General features: G+C 33.5%; 1 protein-coding gene and 1 long non-coding RNA gene across 3 annotated transcripts; one reads left to right on the forward strand and one right to left on the reverse strand.

The window, feature by feature from the left end:
• The first annotated feature begins 1,812 nt into the window (after positions 1-1,812).
• Positions 1,813-17,089, forward strand: LOC147403603 (uncharacterized). Of its 2 annotated transcripts, none has more exons than XR_015177534.1 (5): positions 1,813-2,049; positions 7,329-7,369; positions 7,535-7,634; positions 16,548-16,614; positions 16,802-17,089. It is a non-coding gene; the product is annotated as an uncharacterized LOC147403603 (long non-coding RNA). The 2 variants fall into 2 exon arrangements; XR_015177535.1 differs by having other exon boundaries at positions 16,821-17,089.
• Positions 2,365-4,195, reverse strand: LOC147403604 (protein RADIALIS-like 3). Its single transcript, XM_086439230.1, has 2 exons — positions 3,575-4,195; positions 2,365-2,628 (listed from the first exon to the last, which is right to left on the reverse strand). Exons 1-2 carry the CDS (start codon positions 3,829-3,831, stop codon positions 2,601-2,603), a joined length of 285 nt encoding a protein of 94 aa, XP_086295356.1. The 5' UTR covers positions 3,832-4,195; the 3' UTR covers positions 2,365-2,600.
• Positions 17,090-18,011: the final 922 nt, after the last annotated feature.

Genomic DNA, 18,011 nt, shown 5'->3' on the forward strand with positions numbered 1-18,011 from the left:
AAGTTATATACCATTTCTTTTCTAATGTTAACCTAATTCTAAAAAAAATACGATTCCTAAAAGATAAGGCTAACCATGATAGACAAGATGCATTTGGTAATGTCGTTCAATTGTTTTCATTTATTGGCTTGAATACGAGTGGAAAAACTTGTAAAAGTTGATTTATTTGATTTAAAAAAAGGGAGTATTTTATGAAGTTGACTTTATGTCAAAATTCTTACAAGGTAAAAACAAATTATGAACTTCTAAGAAAGGTGATCATGAGATAATTGGGATAAATTTGAATATGATAATTTTGAACTTTGTTTTGAGCAATTTATGATTCATGGTGCAAATTAGGGCTGCAATTAAGACGGGCCAAACATGAACCCGTTGGGTTGAACCTGACCTTAGGTTATGCATGGGTGTAATTAACTTGGGTTCGGACAAAAACCAATTATTTTTATATAAACCCTTATCAATACTAAATTACCTAGTATGCACGAGGAATGAATTAACCCAACCCACATGAGCAACTCGACTTGGGTTGGGTTCGGATTGAGCATTTCATGCTCAAATTCGGGTTGGGCACGGGTTGATCCCCAACTTGCCCAAGTGGTAGTCATAGTGAGAACCGCTAAACACATGAATAAAGGTTAAATGGACTACACGGCTCAAACCAAAATGTTAGGCTTAGAAAAGAAAAGCGCATCGAAGATGTTCTACTCCACGCCATGCTATACCCACATTTATTAAGGGGGGGTCAAGATTGGGTAGTGAGTGCAGATCCATCGGACGATTAGAACAAAATTATCCTTCAGACAGTTAGGCCAAAATTGTTTATTCTATTATTCAATACAAAAAAAAAAAATCAATATTCAAAAAGTGGCCATCATTGTTAATGAACGTTGCATATAAAATTGATGTGGTTTGGCGATACCTTAGATTGGCCCAAATGGGAGTTCCAATATTTTCTCTTTCTCTCCCTAGGCTCAAACTACCAGTAGTGAAAATCTCCCTTAGATTGATTAAAATTGATAAACTACGAATATTCAAACAGAGAAATCAAAAATAGAATACAAAAGAATTACGTGGTCCGGCAAAATTTCTTACGTCGATGGGCAACAAATATAATTCTTTTATCGATAATAATTACAAAAATAAAATACAATATTAGGGTTTTTGAATTTGGAATATATATGAAATCCTTGGGGAAAACATGCATTTTCTAAAGATAAAAATACCCCAAGAATTGTATGGACACCCCTGCATCCCTCGACCCAAGATGCACCCAAATATTACTCAAGTTAGAGCCATAAACCAACAAAACCTACAAATGTGTCGAATGTAGGCATGAACAAGAGATTTTTTGTCAAAGGCCAAGCGGCTGGATCTAAACCAATTATCAAACAGTTTAGGGTTAGATGAATTTATTAGGTCCCATTAAAATTCATCTCATTCAACGCACTATTTAAAAAATTCCCCGAAGATCGGATCTAATACCAAACTCTTAACTCTAAACTCTAAAAATGCAAGTTCGAAATTGGAAACTTAGAATAACCAACTCCACTCCGTCAGTTTTATTGGATCAACTAGACCAATTGCACCAGTAGTGGAAATGGTCATGTTTGCATGGGTTGGGTTAATCCGGATTCAACAGGAGTATAATTCAAAAGCAGTAAGTCCGTAAACTGAAACCAGAGAAAACCGGTTAGATAGGGTCTAATTACTGGGTTGACCCGACCCATAGTGTCAAGGGTGTGTGATTCACTTATAAATTTTAGCGGCAATTGCAATTTTTTGCAAATCGCAACCATTACCAAAGCATATAAAACCATATTTTTTTATTTTTAAAAGAAGAGAAACTTCCCGCGCTCTCCACTTTCCATAAACACACCACAAATATCCACATTTCGCCAATTATGGTTTTTCTGTAACTGCTTGAGATTTTGATCTTTGTTCTTCATCCCTTTCTGCAACTTCAAGATCGAATTTATTGACACTTGAATGATTTCAGATCTGCTCCAATCTCTTTCTTTGGGGATTTCAAGATAAACTTCTTGTTATCAGGTCAGTGATTGATGTTTAAACTCTAATTTGATTTTGATACTTCAAATCTCCTCTTCTATGAGGGTTTTATCATCAATTTCAATATCTACGATGCCAGGTTTCCATTTAATTATGTAATTTGTGTTAAAATTGGAGAAATTCTCGTATAATTCCTCTCAAAATTAGAGACTCCATTACTGTAGAAAATGTGAATTTGATCTGTTATTGTCTTATTTTTCTTCTTCAACTTTGTTTGTGCGATCTGCAATCGTTAATTTCCATTTGATTTTCTTATGCAATTGTTTGAACAATAAATAAAGTACTCGATCTCCTAGATTAGACAATACATCTTTGAAGTAGAGAATCCATTACAGCACTGATGAAGTAGGAGAGACCACAGATATAAAAGTTCTTCCTCATCATGTTTTTCCGAGGAGGAATCGAAAACTTTAGGACCAAAACAAAGGACAAGAGAACAACATAGAAAGGACATTCAGTTTCACACTTCTACATCTAATTTTTATTAGATCCGATTGATTGGATCTACTTAATTTATAGCTGTAGCTTTGACTTCACTGGAGCTTTAGATACTTGAGAAGCCTGTAGAGAGGAAAAAACACAGCCTTAGCTTGCAGAAAACCATTATAATTTCCAAATAATTTGGATTAAGAAAGACATTAATTTCAAGCATAAATAGATAATAATAATGAATAAAATTTGCATGAGAAATAATGATGTCAATTTAAAATTGCAAATAAAAAATGAAGAGAGCCAGACACAATTTACGTGGTTTGGCAAGATTGCCTAGGCCGACTAGATATGATGAGACCATTCCCGCTAGTTTCGTGAAAAACAGGGTTACAATCTTTCAATCATGCTTTCTCGATAAGATTGAAAATCTTCCTCAGAAACCCTAAAACGAGTTAACTATGAATTTATAGTTCATACAAAGATGAATTATCCTTTTTGCCCATATAATGCCACCAAAAGAATACAGGGCACAGACATAGCAAATATTTTACAAAGGAATGTGAGGTTAAATAATAAAAAAGAAGTTAGGTCTCATATAAAGTAAGGGGATGGTGCATTATATATTATATTAGGATGGTTTGAGCTAGAAAGCTATACGACCAAGTACATGTGATCTAGAGTGAGTAGGATTAGATCTCATGTGGGCTTTCTTTAGGATTGGGGACAAGATAAGAAGTTGAATGGAGTCTGGATAGATTTATTATTATTATTTTTAGTCAAAATAAACAAATCCTAACTGGGGGATGGAAGTTAGCTTTGTGTACAACTGAGCCAACTGATGGACCAAATAAATGTCCAAAAAAAAAACTTATTGGGATTTCTCTTCCTTTTTCCTTAGTTTTCTCTCTTGATCGACAACTTTAACTGCGGCCTAATGGCACAGTGACAGTGTGAGATATCGATATCCATAAACATTCCCATGCCATCACACTTGAATCAAGCATATATAGATTATACACACACACACACACACACACACACTAATATAGAAGTTAAAGAGTTAGTAGTGTACTACCTCTTCTCTTCATCACCAATACCTTTGCCGTTACTTGCTCCAGTGGATTTATAATTGGGGAAAGGGACATGGCCAGATTCAATATGCTTGAGATCCTCTATAAGAATCTCATAGTGCCTCTTGACTTCTTCAGCGGATTTCCCACCCACGGCCTTGGCTACATTATACCAACGGTCGGGGGTGTCCTTATCGTATAAGGCCAGAGCCTTCTCGAACGATTTGTTTTGCTTGGTTGTCCAAGTTGAGTTGGACGCCATAGTTTGAATATGTCGAGATCCTACGAAGATGAGAAATGTGATATGGAGATTGAGATGGCCAGATAGAACAGGACAAGAAGTTGTTGACAAGGGGAGGTGTATTGTAGTTAGAAAAAATGGGTTGAAGGCTCTATGTTAAGGGAAGGAAGGAAAGATAGAAAAATGGATTCAGTCAAGGAAGAATAGACTCTTAAGTCCAAGGGATGATATGGGGCAAGAGACTATCATACATGGTCTTTATAAACAAGAGAGGGTGGTGGGGTGGAGCCAGTTGGGGAATATATTTAGCAATAAGTGTAGAATAAGGTGTGACCTGTATTCTCAGGAAGCACAAATGAAGAAGGAGAAGGAATAACAATAGGGGAGGGGAATCAGTATTAAAGGAAGTGTTCTTTATTTATTTAGTTCTTTTCTCTCCTTTTTTTCCTCCCTTTATATCATCAATAGAAAGCTAGAATTCCTTTATAGTTTGGTAAATTAGTAATTAGTGGGATTAGATACAAGAAAAACATAAAAAAAACAAAAAAAATATGGTTGGGCTTGAAATAAATGGGATTTTCTTGGCTATCTGTTTTCTTCATTGATAATCACACAAATTTAATATAATTGTTGTTTTTGTGCCTTGTATTCTGTTGATGGTATTATATGGGACAATGGACATACACTCCATCGGTCCTTAACTTTTTCCCGAGGGACAATTTCATCTTTGTACGGATTAGAAAATTACTGTAAAATTGTTTTAAGATTTTTGTGAAGGTGATTTTCAATTTTATTAGGAGGCATTGAGATTGAGAGATTGTAACCCTATTTTTTTCATGGAAATACTGAAAGGATCTCATCATCACCCGTGGACGTAGACAATCTTGTCATTCTGCTTATTTTAATTAGTATTTTTTTATTGTTATTATAGTTGTTTCTTGCCCTAATAGGATGATTATTTATTGGAGGAAAATCCAAGATAACTAGAACCCATGTGGATCTTCCCTTGGAAACACTAATATAAAACAATTTTTTTTCTGATTTTCTTTGGTACTCAAGAAGGGATCATGATCCTCTCTCTCCCCTCTCTATATATCTATGTCTTTACATGGATGTCTAAGACCTCTGACGTCTGTGAGTTGTGGTTTTAGCACTTTGTTTCTGAACAAGATTCCAAAGGATTATAGCTGGCTGGATGAGTCTCTAAAATGATAACACAATACTTTGTTTTGTTGCTGAATCAGTAGAGTCAACAGGTGTTGCTCTTGTAGGAGGTCTTTCTGCATTTAAAAGGACGGGTGGTCTGTTTCATCAGTAACTCATGCAGATAAACAAACCCCTCTGTTCCTCCCCTAAGAACAAAGTAAAAGGATTGATTCTGTCAGATCTATAGGTGCATTAGCTTCATTGCTCGATAGCTGAAAATTGTTTAAGTTTGGTATGTCTTAACTTTATTATAATTAACAAAACTAGAGTTTGCGGCTTGCATGGACATCCTCCGGAGGGGCATTATTAAAAAATCTTTGAAGTTAAAGGGGGTAAAGAAGGAAAAATGATAATATTGGAGAGGTATTATTAAGAAAGGGGAGAAGAGAAGACAATACAATTTGAGAGGTAATATTGAAGAATGGTAGAAGAAGAAAGAAAATATAATTACAAATACTTTTGGAAAGAGGAAGAAGAGAAAAGGTAAAAAGATAAAACCTGTTGTCGAACCTATATTTTGAGTTCTAAGAAAATTGTGTTTGATAAACAAGTGGCATGATGGATAGTAATTAATTGGTGAAGGTGGGTTTTGAACCCAGGTCATGGTATTATCAACACTCAAGTCTTTAATTAACTTAGTAAGTTGCACCTTCAAATGGTCAAATTCTATTTTTGATACAATTTCTTAATCTAGTGACGCTGTTGTGATTCAAAGTTTTGTGTTGTTTCGGAATGTATTTGTGGAACTTTCCGATTCAACTAAGACCTAAACAAAATATTGATCATGAAACATTCAATGTTTCAGAAATATTTTGAATTGTTGATTCTTTCAATTTTTTCTTTGGATCGAAATATTGCAAGAAAACGAGATTTTAAATTTCATGCTTGTTATTTTATATGATGCAATAAAATGATACATGAGATACATTTAATTCTATCTCATCCATTATGTAAAGTTGTGATGTAGATGGTTTTGGTAGAGATTAGGAATAATATTTGGAAGATTAAGAAAGTAGGGGTTGGGAATGGATTTATTCCATATTTGACTATTGAAAATTTCTAAATAAATTTATCTAGGGTTAATGCATTATCATCATTCAAGATTATCAATAAATCACTTATTCTTCAATGCAGAGGAATACTAATGTTCAGATAGGAGGTTTGAGGGTCTGTTTTGAACTTATGCCTACGTATCACTCATCCAACCGCACCTGATCCCATGAATTGAATTGGGCATGATTCGAAACTATGGTCTTTAGATCTATTGGTTAATGCCTTTCCCATTTGATGACTAGAATATTATTTGGGCCAATGGTTTAGGAAAATAAATATGTTTGCCTGCGAAATGTGATGGTGGCAAATTGTTATTTGAGTGTGCTATGCCATGTAGACAGCAAACCCAAGCTTAACCAATGTTGAGGTGAGCCTAGTGGACCATTTGTTTGTTGCAGTTGTCAGAATAAATGAACTTTAAACATAATATTTTGGTCATAAATATATGTCCCCTTTTGATGTCATATCAAAGATAGCCACACATACTTTTGACCCATAGACTAGAAACTTTTGACCCGTTACTTAAAAGCTCTTAACGAAAAATACTTCAATCAAAATGGTTAAAAATCCTCAATCCCTCAATCAGACTGATTTTTGGTGTGAATGTCTGTACAAGGAGTTGTCCAAAAGCTCAATGGTGAGTATTTAGTAAAGTATGTTACAAGGTAATATTCGACATGATCCACTGAAGTGGGTTGTGGAGAAACATGATTCGTTGAGTTGATCTCAAATCTTTGGGATAAGGCTTCGATGAAGCTGTGACAATTGTAGTGGTGGGCGTGCATCCGTCATTTTCTTTTTCCCCCATAAACTTCTAATATGAGCTTCTAACACATTATTATGTAATTTTTATAGTCCATAATAAATTGAGGAAAAATCATAAGTTCATTTTGAGGGTAATTTTGTAAATATCACATGGATTGTTGTCTATTATGGTGAAAATCGAAAACTATGCTTTAGGTCTATTGCCCTGCCTATCATTATTCTCTCATAAAATATAATTTTCTTAGGATTTCTAAAAGTATTGTAGCTACCAATCTAGAAGCTATTTATGAGAAAATTAGCACACAAAAAGTTCCCTTCAAGATCATAAATACCGATAATACTTATTATTAACTATTTGTATCTAAATTACTGCATAATTTTTTTTTTCTGCAATGTAATAATGAAGAAATTATCTTACCTACTTGTCTAGTGAAGTGATTTTCCCATTGCTAGTGATTTTTGCATACGATCTTATTCATCTTCCTCACTATCAGGCATTGGTGTGGTATCTATCGAAGAGCCTTCAATGCTTAAGGTATATTTTTTGCCAAAAAACATAAATCAATCAATCCTTCAACTAACGTAGCCCTACCCCATTCATAGGTCTACCTCCATTAAATCTTAGTTTGGCAATTTTCTTCCGTTACATCTCTCCACGATCATTCCTCAATCTTATGGATCCATGATTACCTGATTCCAGGATTTATGTTGTTGATTATGCTCTTTGACATCATTCCAAGAAGACAGAATTTCCCTATGGTCTTGGATAAATTCTGCGGAGGATCATATCCCATCCCGAGGTACTACTTTTTCTCCCATTCTCGTCTTATTGGCATGTACGAGAGTAATTTTTCACTGCCATTCAACATTGATCTCGAAGTAACATGTGTCTAATCTTGACCTGTTGTACATTTTTTCCTATATACTACATTTAATTTTAGTAAAAGTTGTTTAACTTTTTCAAAAGATATCTCTATTGGTATTGAAAAAAAAAAGAAAAACAAGAAAGAAAATACTAGAGTGCCATTGCTATAAGAATGCCCATGCATGGTTGGTTCACAATCTATTCGATTTAAAAAGAATCATGATAAACTGACTCAAAAAAAGATACTCGAAATTCACTCAACTGCCTAGAATCATAGATATTTTCCAAGTGTATCCTGAGGAAACAAATCTATGGCTTCATGCGCATGCCATGTCAGTATCTTTTTCAAGTCAATTTATCACGACCCTTAAAAAAAAGTTATTGTGAGAGTCTGTTGGACATGCCCATGCATATCGTGTAGCTTTGATGCATCTCCTTATTTCTAGATATGGTGATCAGGTGATAGTGATACAACTTTATATGGATTATGAAGGAATACTTTCTTCTTTATTAATTACGATCATATGGTTACCATCTTGTAATCAGATCAATTTTCTCTCCTTTAAGATCAAACTTTTCAGATCCATTACATGGGTCCCAATCTCTTAAGATGTTTTTCATTCTAAACTACAATCTAGGGATGGGTTCTGCCAAGGCAGCTAAAATATCTATTGGAATCTAAAAAATGAATTCTACTATATCTGGAACTTTATAAGTTGGCCAATTGCAATCTATTGTGCTTTTTCTCAGCAAGTTGGGTAGGAGAACTTCAATCATAGGGTCCATATATGCTGTCCCCCCCAACTTTTTGCAAGTAGATTCCATAAATATCTTTTCACTACTATAAGCCACCAAAATAGTTCTTTTTAGCTCTGGAAAAAGAAACATAGATATCAATTAGGGAAAGAAAGGGGATCTCCCTTTGTCTTAGAACCCCTGATAATATTAACTTTTGGCTGTCTCTTTTTAGTGATAATTTTTTATTTTTGCTTCAGACCCATTTGAAATTACCATCTTTTAAAGAAGAAACTTGTTCCTTCTTATTTTCGTGAAAGCAATTGGAATCGCTTCTGTTAATTGCTCTTTTTTTACTTGTACTAGGTTTCTCTTCTTCCTAAATTTTTTTTCACCAAGTCAAATCTCTCTGTTATTGTATCTAGCTATAACAAAGCCTTATTCCAAAGATTGGGTTTGGCTAAATGAATCTTGTTTCCCCATTTCACTTTGTCCATTTTTTTTTTTTTAATGTCGAGATGGCCAGGAAGCAGAGGTCTTGAGTTCAAATCTCCCTTTACAGGCCACCTTGGGGGATTTATCCCAGAAGTTACTTAGTATGTGTGGGGGAGGGGACTACTCATGCCTGAGGATTAGTTGGGTTCTATAAGAGGTTTGGATACCTCGGTTTTCATTAAAAAAAAAAAACACGTTTTTTGTTACACGAAATGAGTTCATATCTGCTTTCTTTATCTCCATCCATGCTCTTTTGGATCTACCTCTTACTCTTTTAGGACCGACTTAATTATGTCTCATAACTAGAGCTGTAATCTACCTTCATTGAACATGCTCAAATCATCTTAATGGATTTCTCTTATTTTATTATTGATTGGAGCTACTCCTACATTTTCCTGATTGCATTTATTTCTAATTTTGTCTTTCCTAGTCTTTTCACTCATTTATCTCTACTACGTTCAATTTATTAACATGACACTTCTTATTGTCATCCAACATTCAGCTCCATAAACATATTGTTGGTCTTAATATCGTAATGAAATACTCCTCTTAATTTTGAGTGGTTTGCATTTTGTTGCATAGTAACCCCAATAGGGTATTTATAAATATTACCTCCACCAAGATATATGGAAACGAGCCTAATACAATATTCTAGAATTGGTTATACTTAATCCAAATAGCTTGGGCTCTTAACATTTCTATCCATTTGTGATAAGATGCACTCGCAATGATACAGTGTATATCATGCACCTTAATACAATGCATCTGACTCTTCAACAGCTTCAACTTCTCCATCTTTACGGATGGTAGAATAATAGAACCCACATGATAAAGTCTGTCACTTTGTGATATTTTTAAACCATCTTTTTATTTTATTTTATAAATACTTCTCATTCCTATTTCATCGGTGTTGGTACTAAATTTACAATCCATATCCTTGAGATCTTGGTTATACTTAATCCAAATACTTTGGACTCTCACATCTCTATTCATAATTTTTTTTTTTTTTTGTGTGTTGATTCCCTCTCTAGTCTCAATATTATATTATTATATGAGATCAAATTTAAAAGAGAAGAACTGATATGGTCCCACGCATTAAAATTGTTAGTTATAAAACTTTTGATACAATCCAAATCTTTGGTTATTATTTAATTATTAATACTTAAAGGTGTGACCGTTGTGGAAACAATAAGAAAAGGAGTGCCCCATTGAACTAGTTGGGTGGCGGTTGGCTTGGGAAATCATTTGTGTAGAGGAAGATTCCTGCTAATGTGAAATGAATCTTTACTCCAAGTGTGGTTCTTGAGATCCGTCCTACTGATATTTAAAATCCTTTTAGCATCTCACGTCCATCTCTACAAAGTAACATCTATGGATTCCACTCCTTTTTTCTCTTAATAACCGTTTTCTTTCGGTTGGTGGTCCTTCCTTACAACTTGGAAGATTTGTGTCAATGGAATTGCGAGTGGTAGATGTTAGCGTGGACTTTCTAATCGAGAGAATCTGTCTCTGGATACTTCAATGGGTTCAGCTATGTTAAACCCATCCTTGTTTATAGTTCAGGAAGTACACTGTACAGTGTACACCACCCATTCCTCATCCACACTTCATCCAGCATATGACTGACTGACTGCATGAGAACCATCTTTTGGGGACATTGTTATTATTATTATTATTATTATTACTTGGTATTTAGATGTACCCCCTCCATTTTTTTATTTTTTTATTTGTATATTTGAGATACACTCCACGTGGTTTCAAATTGATGACATATCCCTTGAACTTAGTCTTCCTTAATAGATTAATAGAAAATGACCTAAATACCTTCATCTTTAACCTCTAGTCATGGTAACCTAATTTGGATTCTGCAATTATTTAAGCCTTGAGGGATGGGGATTTCAAGTTGGTTGATTTTGGATTAATGGAAAATTTGAAAAAAAAAAAAAAACTTTGAGATCATACAAATGATGCTTTTGAATTTCTTTCCAAAGATTATATTGTTCATGAGATTTGAAGGTTGAAAATGATAGAATCTTGAGGTTGAAATGTAAAAATATTATCCTGACGTTGATGAGGAGTGAAGGCAATATGTTTTTAAGAAAAATCAAGATTCTTATTTTGGAAATAAAAAATTCATCAATTAATCATTAGGTCCATTATTTGGTGACTCTTTGAACTTTCAGAATGATTTGTGAATTTTGTGATAGTGCCTCTAGCCATTGTATTTGGCTTGAGGTTGAAGATGAGGGTATTTGGATCATTTTTTGTTAGTCTATTAGAGAAGATTGAGGTCAATGGGTATGTCTTCGTGGATGCTTGTCTTTGTAGAGAGAAGTGAGGATTTTTGGTGATGGACACGACCATACTTATGGATGTAATGTCTATAATCCACCAATATGAATTATACATCCTCTTGATCGGTGGGGGATTGAAATGAATTCGATAATATGTGCAGAATATAAAAATAAGAATTCTCTAAGTTGATAACAAATATGTTGCCTGAATCAGTTGGAAAATGTGTGATGCAACAATTTGGTGGGAAAGGAGGGCCTCAGTTAAATTTTTCCATGACGTAATCCACAACTAAGCAGTTTCTGATGGCCCAATGATATAATTAGTCTATATTATTCAATTGAGTCTCCGAAACTTAGCGTTCAAGCTTGTGGGAAGAATATTGATGCCTTTTTATCGTTAGGAATGATATCTTTGACAAAGTTAAGATTGTCATGTTTAAAGCAACTTGGTTGAGTTAAGTAATATTACATTTAAAAAATCTTGATATAATAGACTAGAATGTGTTAATTTTTGTTTGTTTGGTTATATTGAAGGAAAATCACTTAAAAGACCATGATGGAGGCTTTCTTTCTAATTAGTCCTTAAGTTTTAGTACTTCTCTTAATAGTTCATTTAGTAAAAAAAAATATTTCTAATAAGTCATTAAATCACATTTCTCACTATTGAAATGCCAAATGTGACCCAACTGTTTGAACTCACTATTTTAATTCAAAAAAATGGATTTTCAGTCCCCAATCGAGTTTCAGAGACTCCATTCCTACATAAAGGATTTAGGAAGGAAAAAAGAGAAAAATAAACCATTTTCAAGGGGCTTTTAGCATTTTGAAGACGTATGAAGAGGATTTTTCAATTTTTTTTTCACTTCATTTTTGGATGAAAATCGATCAAGGGTTCTTTTGGTTTGAAATTATCTAAGGCACTATTATGTCAAGTTTTTAGCCAATTTTTCCTTATATTTTAGTTTGAAAACTCGACAAAAAAAAAAAAAATGGGTGGGTTTTACCAGTGTCGAATTCATTAATTTTTATTATTGAGTTTGACATTTTCTAAAAATTGTCGAGTTCAACAATAAAAAATGTCGAATTTAAAAAAAAAATGGTGGTGAGCTCGACAATAATGAGAGATCATTGAGAAATAAAAGGTTTACAAAACAAACTACCAGGCTATTGCTCAAAATTCAAGGATTATTTAAAAAATCTCCATCAGTAAGGGTCTTTTTAATAATTTTCCCTATATTGATAGTTAATGGGCTTAGACCCATAGCTCAGTTCACATTGCAAAGCAACTTTAAGGTCGTGAGTTCAAGTCTAGATTGGTTTGGCAATGTGCCTACATCGATGGATCGGATGTCTAGCGAAAATGAGAGTAGGGAAAAAACGTTTGTCTCCTAAAAATAGAAAACCCTAAATGAGTTTTCCCACAAGAATACATATATACCCCAATTTATTTTATTTTATTTTATTTTTGTCTCGGGGTCGTAGCCTCTGAATTCCTGCATGGCCCAGTAGAGAAGCCTAACCAAGACCTTTTCTTCCTGCTTCGGGCCTCAATCATTGGGCCTAGTCCACCCCGATTCAGAAAAGGTCTCATTTGATACTGTTTCCTCTTGAAGTCCAAGCCTAAACAAAATACAAGACACTTACACGACAGACATTACCTTATCATCCTCGTGTTTTCTATTTTCTACAATTTGACATTTATTGATATATCTTGTATTTGGAGTTTTATGATTCTTTTAAGTCTAGTATCTACTCTTGCTTTTACCCAACAGAATGTAGCTTTTGAAACCTCCATGAAATAAGTTTGAGCTTAAGCATCTGGGCTACAAGAGCCTAGACCATCAGATCTATATATAGAGTATAAATTAAAGTGAACCCAAATAACTTGTTTTAAATGTCTTGAAAGATAATATGACTCACCAGGTGGCATGCTCAATCGACTCCTTGACATAGATAAGCTTGGGTACCGTAGATCTGTATACTTCAGGATACATGACTTTGTCGGGATACAATTTTTATAGGGAAGTGCAATCGTGTATCCCGAGGCATACAGATCTATGGTTCCCGAACTTATCACAACAGGGAGTTGATTGAGTTTGCCAGCTAGTGAGTCATATTATCATGAGTCTTGTAATAAACTTAAGAAAAATTAGAAGAGTCAGTGATAAAATGATTTGTCAGGTGGCATACTCAATTGACTCACTGATGTGGACAACTTTGGAAATTGTAGATCTTTACACCTTGCGACAAATTTTTTTATGAGAAAGTGCAATCATGTATCCCTAGGCGGAAAGATCTACGGTTCCAAACTTTTCTGTGTTAATGAGTCGATTGAGTATGCCACCTGGTGAGTCATTTTTTATCACGACTCAAATTAAAAAGTGCAAAGGACCACAACATGTGGCTTAATTACAGAGACTAGGGAGTTTTGGGCCAGCTGATCATTCAATCTAGCTCAGATCTCGACCATGTTTTCAACCATCGGATTTACTCCATTATTTTGGAAGGACTTTTCATAAAATATTTAAATGTCCTTGATATCTTCAGTGACTAGTCCCGGGCCCAATGATTTTTAGCCACGTGTCCTACTAGTGTGCTAATAGGTGATCATTTTATAATGTGTTCTTGAAACATGTGTAAATGGGCCCAAGCCCAAAAGTGTTTGAATGATGCGCAAAGATTCATGGGCCGTTAGGGTGTTTTTTGTGCGTGTGTGTGTGTGTGGTGGTGGTGTGGTTTTGTTGAAGAAGCTCCGACCTTCAATTTTTGGGATATGAAATAATTGAAGAGATTGAACAACCACAAGACAGGGTTTACATGGAGAAACCGTATAGAGTAGCACTGAAATGACTATGTTCAAAAGCCAAAAAGAAATTACAATGTTTTTCATAAAAAAAACCTTTAAGTACAACTAATGAATTAGAGACTAACATATTCTATTAGAATAATTTACTAATTAGTTGATATGGTTGTATGGAAGTGTTCTCATGTTTGTATCTTTAGAGGTATCCTTTGTTGTTTTAATTTTTTATTAATTATGTTTAATGTCTTATACATACAATTATATATTGTTTCAGCAACATGATTTGATAGTTAATACTAGTGGAGATGAATGCTGCTTGAATTATTATTTTTCCCTATTTTTTATTTATTTTAGTGTTTAATGTATTATACATACAAATTATACATTGTTGCATCAACATAATTTGATAGGTAAAACTAGTGGAGATGAATGCTGCTTAATTTTCTTTTTTTCCTATTTTACTAATATTTAAATTTTATATATAAAAAAATGGATGGACTGAAGTGGGCCGCTCCTCAAGCCCTCTTTTTTGCTAGGGCCATGGGTTGGCCTCAATCTCTGAACCAAGATAGAGGCCTGGTCTGAAGCTCGACTTTATTATTTTCGGCCCAACTAAACCAATCCGAACCAGGTCAAGATAGCTTTGCCTGGCCTGATTTACCCACTAGGAATATTGATATATATATACTATTATTTTTTTGTTTTGAGGGGGGGGGGAGAGAAGAATGAGAAATTATTTTTGAGGAAAAATTCATAATTATACACTTGAAAATCATATTTTCTAGGAAAAATTATTTTTTCCGTTATACTATTAGTGGAGTGGACTGTATGTTATATTTTGTGGAACCTTATGGTACCAATCTACAAGAATCATTTTTGAGTGACTCATAACTATATACTTGAAAATCGTATTTTCTAGGAAAAATTATTTTTCCCACTTATTTTCCATGTGTATTTACACTTCACAAATTTGAAGTTTGTAGGATTAAAGCCATGAACCAATCCCATGCAACAAGTGAAATTATATATCAGTCTTGGGGATTTTATGTTATAGTTGGTGGAACCTAATGGTACCAATCTACATGGATGTTTTCTTATAATAATTCCACATTTTGTGGTGAATTTGTTTAGGGTATTTATCGTAATTTTCTGTGAGAGAGCTTGTAATTGTTTCTCATCCTTTGAGCATAGGTGGGACCTCGTGATTTATTTTTCTGATTTAGGATTTTTAACATAAATCTTTATGTTGCCGATGATGTATTTTGTAGCTCCTTCTCTTCAACTAATTTTGTATCCAAGACCATTTAATAATCTTTGAGATTTGGATTGTGAATCTCAAGAAACTTTCAATAGATCAGCCTACTTGGTGTGATAGCAAGATAGCAACTTCACCTATAAAACAAGCCTTCCATGATTTGCTTCATTCATCCTTAAGTTTTCTCATTTAGGATTTGAAAAGTTCATAGATTTTGGGCCCAAAAAAGATATTAGATTCCTTTCTTCTAACCTAAAATGATTATTGAATATAGACCCATTCCTATTGTGTACTTTAACTTCATAATTGATTGATTTCAAGGGGTCTCTCTCTCTCTTTTGTGTGTGTGTGTGTGTCTGATGAAGACTAGTAAGGGAAAAGCTCAACAAATTCATTCCAGCTGGATCTCTCATATTCATCTTGACTTTTGATCAAGTGCCCAACAAAACACCATCATAACCCCAAAAAGATTTTCTACCTCCACCATCTTTACAGTTGGGGGAGGAACCCTACAATTGAAGAACCCAATCAAGTCCAAGGACTCTGTACTACGATCTATAACGTATAGTACCATGTATGTTGGGACCCATATAAAAGAATCTTTATCTTTAGAAAAAGAAGAAAACAATTAAACTTTTTTTTTTTTTGATTCCTCAAAGAAAAGATCATAAATAGCATAAGAGCATAACCCCCTAATTAGTTAAAAATTAAGTTGAAATTTGCTTTCCAATCCCTCCATTTTTTTTTCTAAGTAATTTTGATTTTGTTCTCATCTAAGTCAAAAATACATATATGGATATTTATGATTGCGCTGGAAAAAAATAGATGAAAAAATAATATTTTTTCAAAATATACGATTAAATAGGTGTGAAAACAACAATCATAATGCAATTAAAAAGACAAAAAGGAGAATGACAAAAAATTTATGTGGTTTAGCAATATTGTCTTTGTCCAAAAGTGATGATTAAGATACTTCCACCATATTTGTGAAAATTAGGGTTACAATCTCTCTTAATAAGAAAAATTGAAAAAAAGTCCTCATAGACATGTTAACCCTTTTGTTACTAGGCATAAATATATATAATTGTGCATTTTCATGGAACAATAATTTTATTTTCATGGCAAGAAAATGTTGTCTAAATAGATCCTAGAAGAAAATGATTTCCCCTACGTTTTTTTTTTTCTTTTCATTTAGATCAATAACATCTCGAGATCATCCATTACAACATGATTCACCTATCTTTCTCCTTGTTTGCTTCGATGTAGGAAACTACTGTCATACTCTAATGGGGATTGTGTGCTCATTACATCGTGCTGCGTACAAGGGTGACATGTATGTGCTAGATTAGTTGCATATTTGTTCCTCGTACAAATTAAAAATTAAATACACAATCAAGCACTGACATTCACTTGGAAAATTCATTTCCAAGCTTCCTTTTTTTTTTTTTTGAATAATTGATTTCTTGGAAACTATTTCCTTATAATCTTTTGCAATCTTAATAGAAAATGTTGTCCATTAGGATGTTATTGTCATGGCAGGATCTTACTTGGGAGAGAACAATGTCTTGAAGATTTTGGGAGAGGGGTTATATGAGGAGCTGTGGAAGTTCAAACAAAAATCATAAGGCCCGACTTCTAAATTGAGAATTGGATCTAAACTAATAAGGTATCAGATCAATCATATCTTAATTTAACAGTGATTGGGTGTTGTGTAAATGTCTTGTATTCTATTGGCCGCAAGCTGATTTGCAAGAGTGAGGGGGCAATGCCCTCCGCCCAAACTTTTTTAGGGTTATAAAAAATGGTAATTGCGTAATATTTTCTTAAGAATTTTCTAATTTTGGGTTTTTTCTATATTTGAGAGACAGACATTTTTGTGTCTACTCACAATTTCTTTAAATAGTGATCTCTTAAATCTTGAAAGAAAATAGTGATTGTTCTTGTTCTGATCACGTAGGCAAACTAATGAACCATGTAAATTCTTGTGTTTGTGTGTGATTTGTTCATCTCTTTATTGTTTTGTCCTTTAATAGTAAGATCTGATAATATGTGGCAAAATGTATTAAAAAAAACTATATATTTATGTGTGTATGTTTGTTTGGATATGTTCTAATTTGGACCCAATCCAATTGTTATCGGATGGAATATGATTCCAAATGTTGAGTTGATAAGGATGTAATCTAATAAGTTATTAGATCCAATTCTGATCTGAATCTCATTGGATTGGTTCTAAATTAATATTTAACGAACCCGTAGAGATATCACACATTACTGTTTATTCTTTCCAACATAACGTCAGTGTGAAACATCAATTTGTTTAGTTTGAACATAGCAAGCATTAAATGATACCTATATAACTGTTTTACCGAAAAGGGCAAGTATTTTTATTTAACAGTTGGAGAAGAAAATATTCTAAAATATTTATCAAAAAGGGTATATATATTCATTTTAATATTTAAATATTTTAACAAAAATGGAGCACAGTATGGTCATTTTTATTTATTTATTTTACATTTATAACTTCTTGAGAATTTCTTTTAAACAAAATAATTTATATGAAACTCAAAACGAGGATATATAGGTAAATTTAATAAAATGATGTACACTATTTTTTTTGGTAAATTTTTTTTAAAAATCAAGTTGGGTATATATATTGTTTTTTTATCAATAATTTAAAAATGTGTCGGGGCCAATAATTTTAGCAAAATTCGTGCCCAATTTTTTTTCTTT

Source organism: Akebia trifoliata, chromosome 4 (genome assembly GCF_017979445.1).
Source record: "Akebia trifoliata isolate Shusen 1 chromosome 4, ASM1797944v1, whole genome shotgun sequence".
NCBI lineage: Eukaryota > Viridiplantae > Streptophyta > Magnoliopsida > Ranunculales > Lardizabalaceae > Akebia > Akebia trifoliata.

Bases quoted from the DNA above. Each gene is read 5' to 3' on its own strand.
- LOC147403604 (XM_086439230.1), bottom strand. From the start codon at position 3,831: ATGGCGTCCAACTCAACTTGGACAACCAAGCAAAACAAATCGTTCGAG. The intron at 2,629-3,574 runs GTAGTACACTAC...TCCTCTCTACAG, and splicing joins ATTGGTGATGAAGAGAAGAG to GCTTCTCAAGTATCTAAAGC.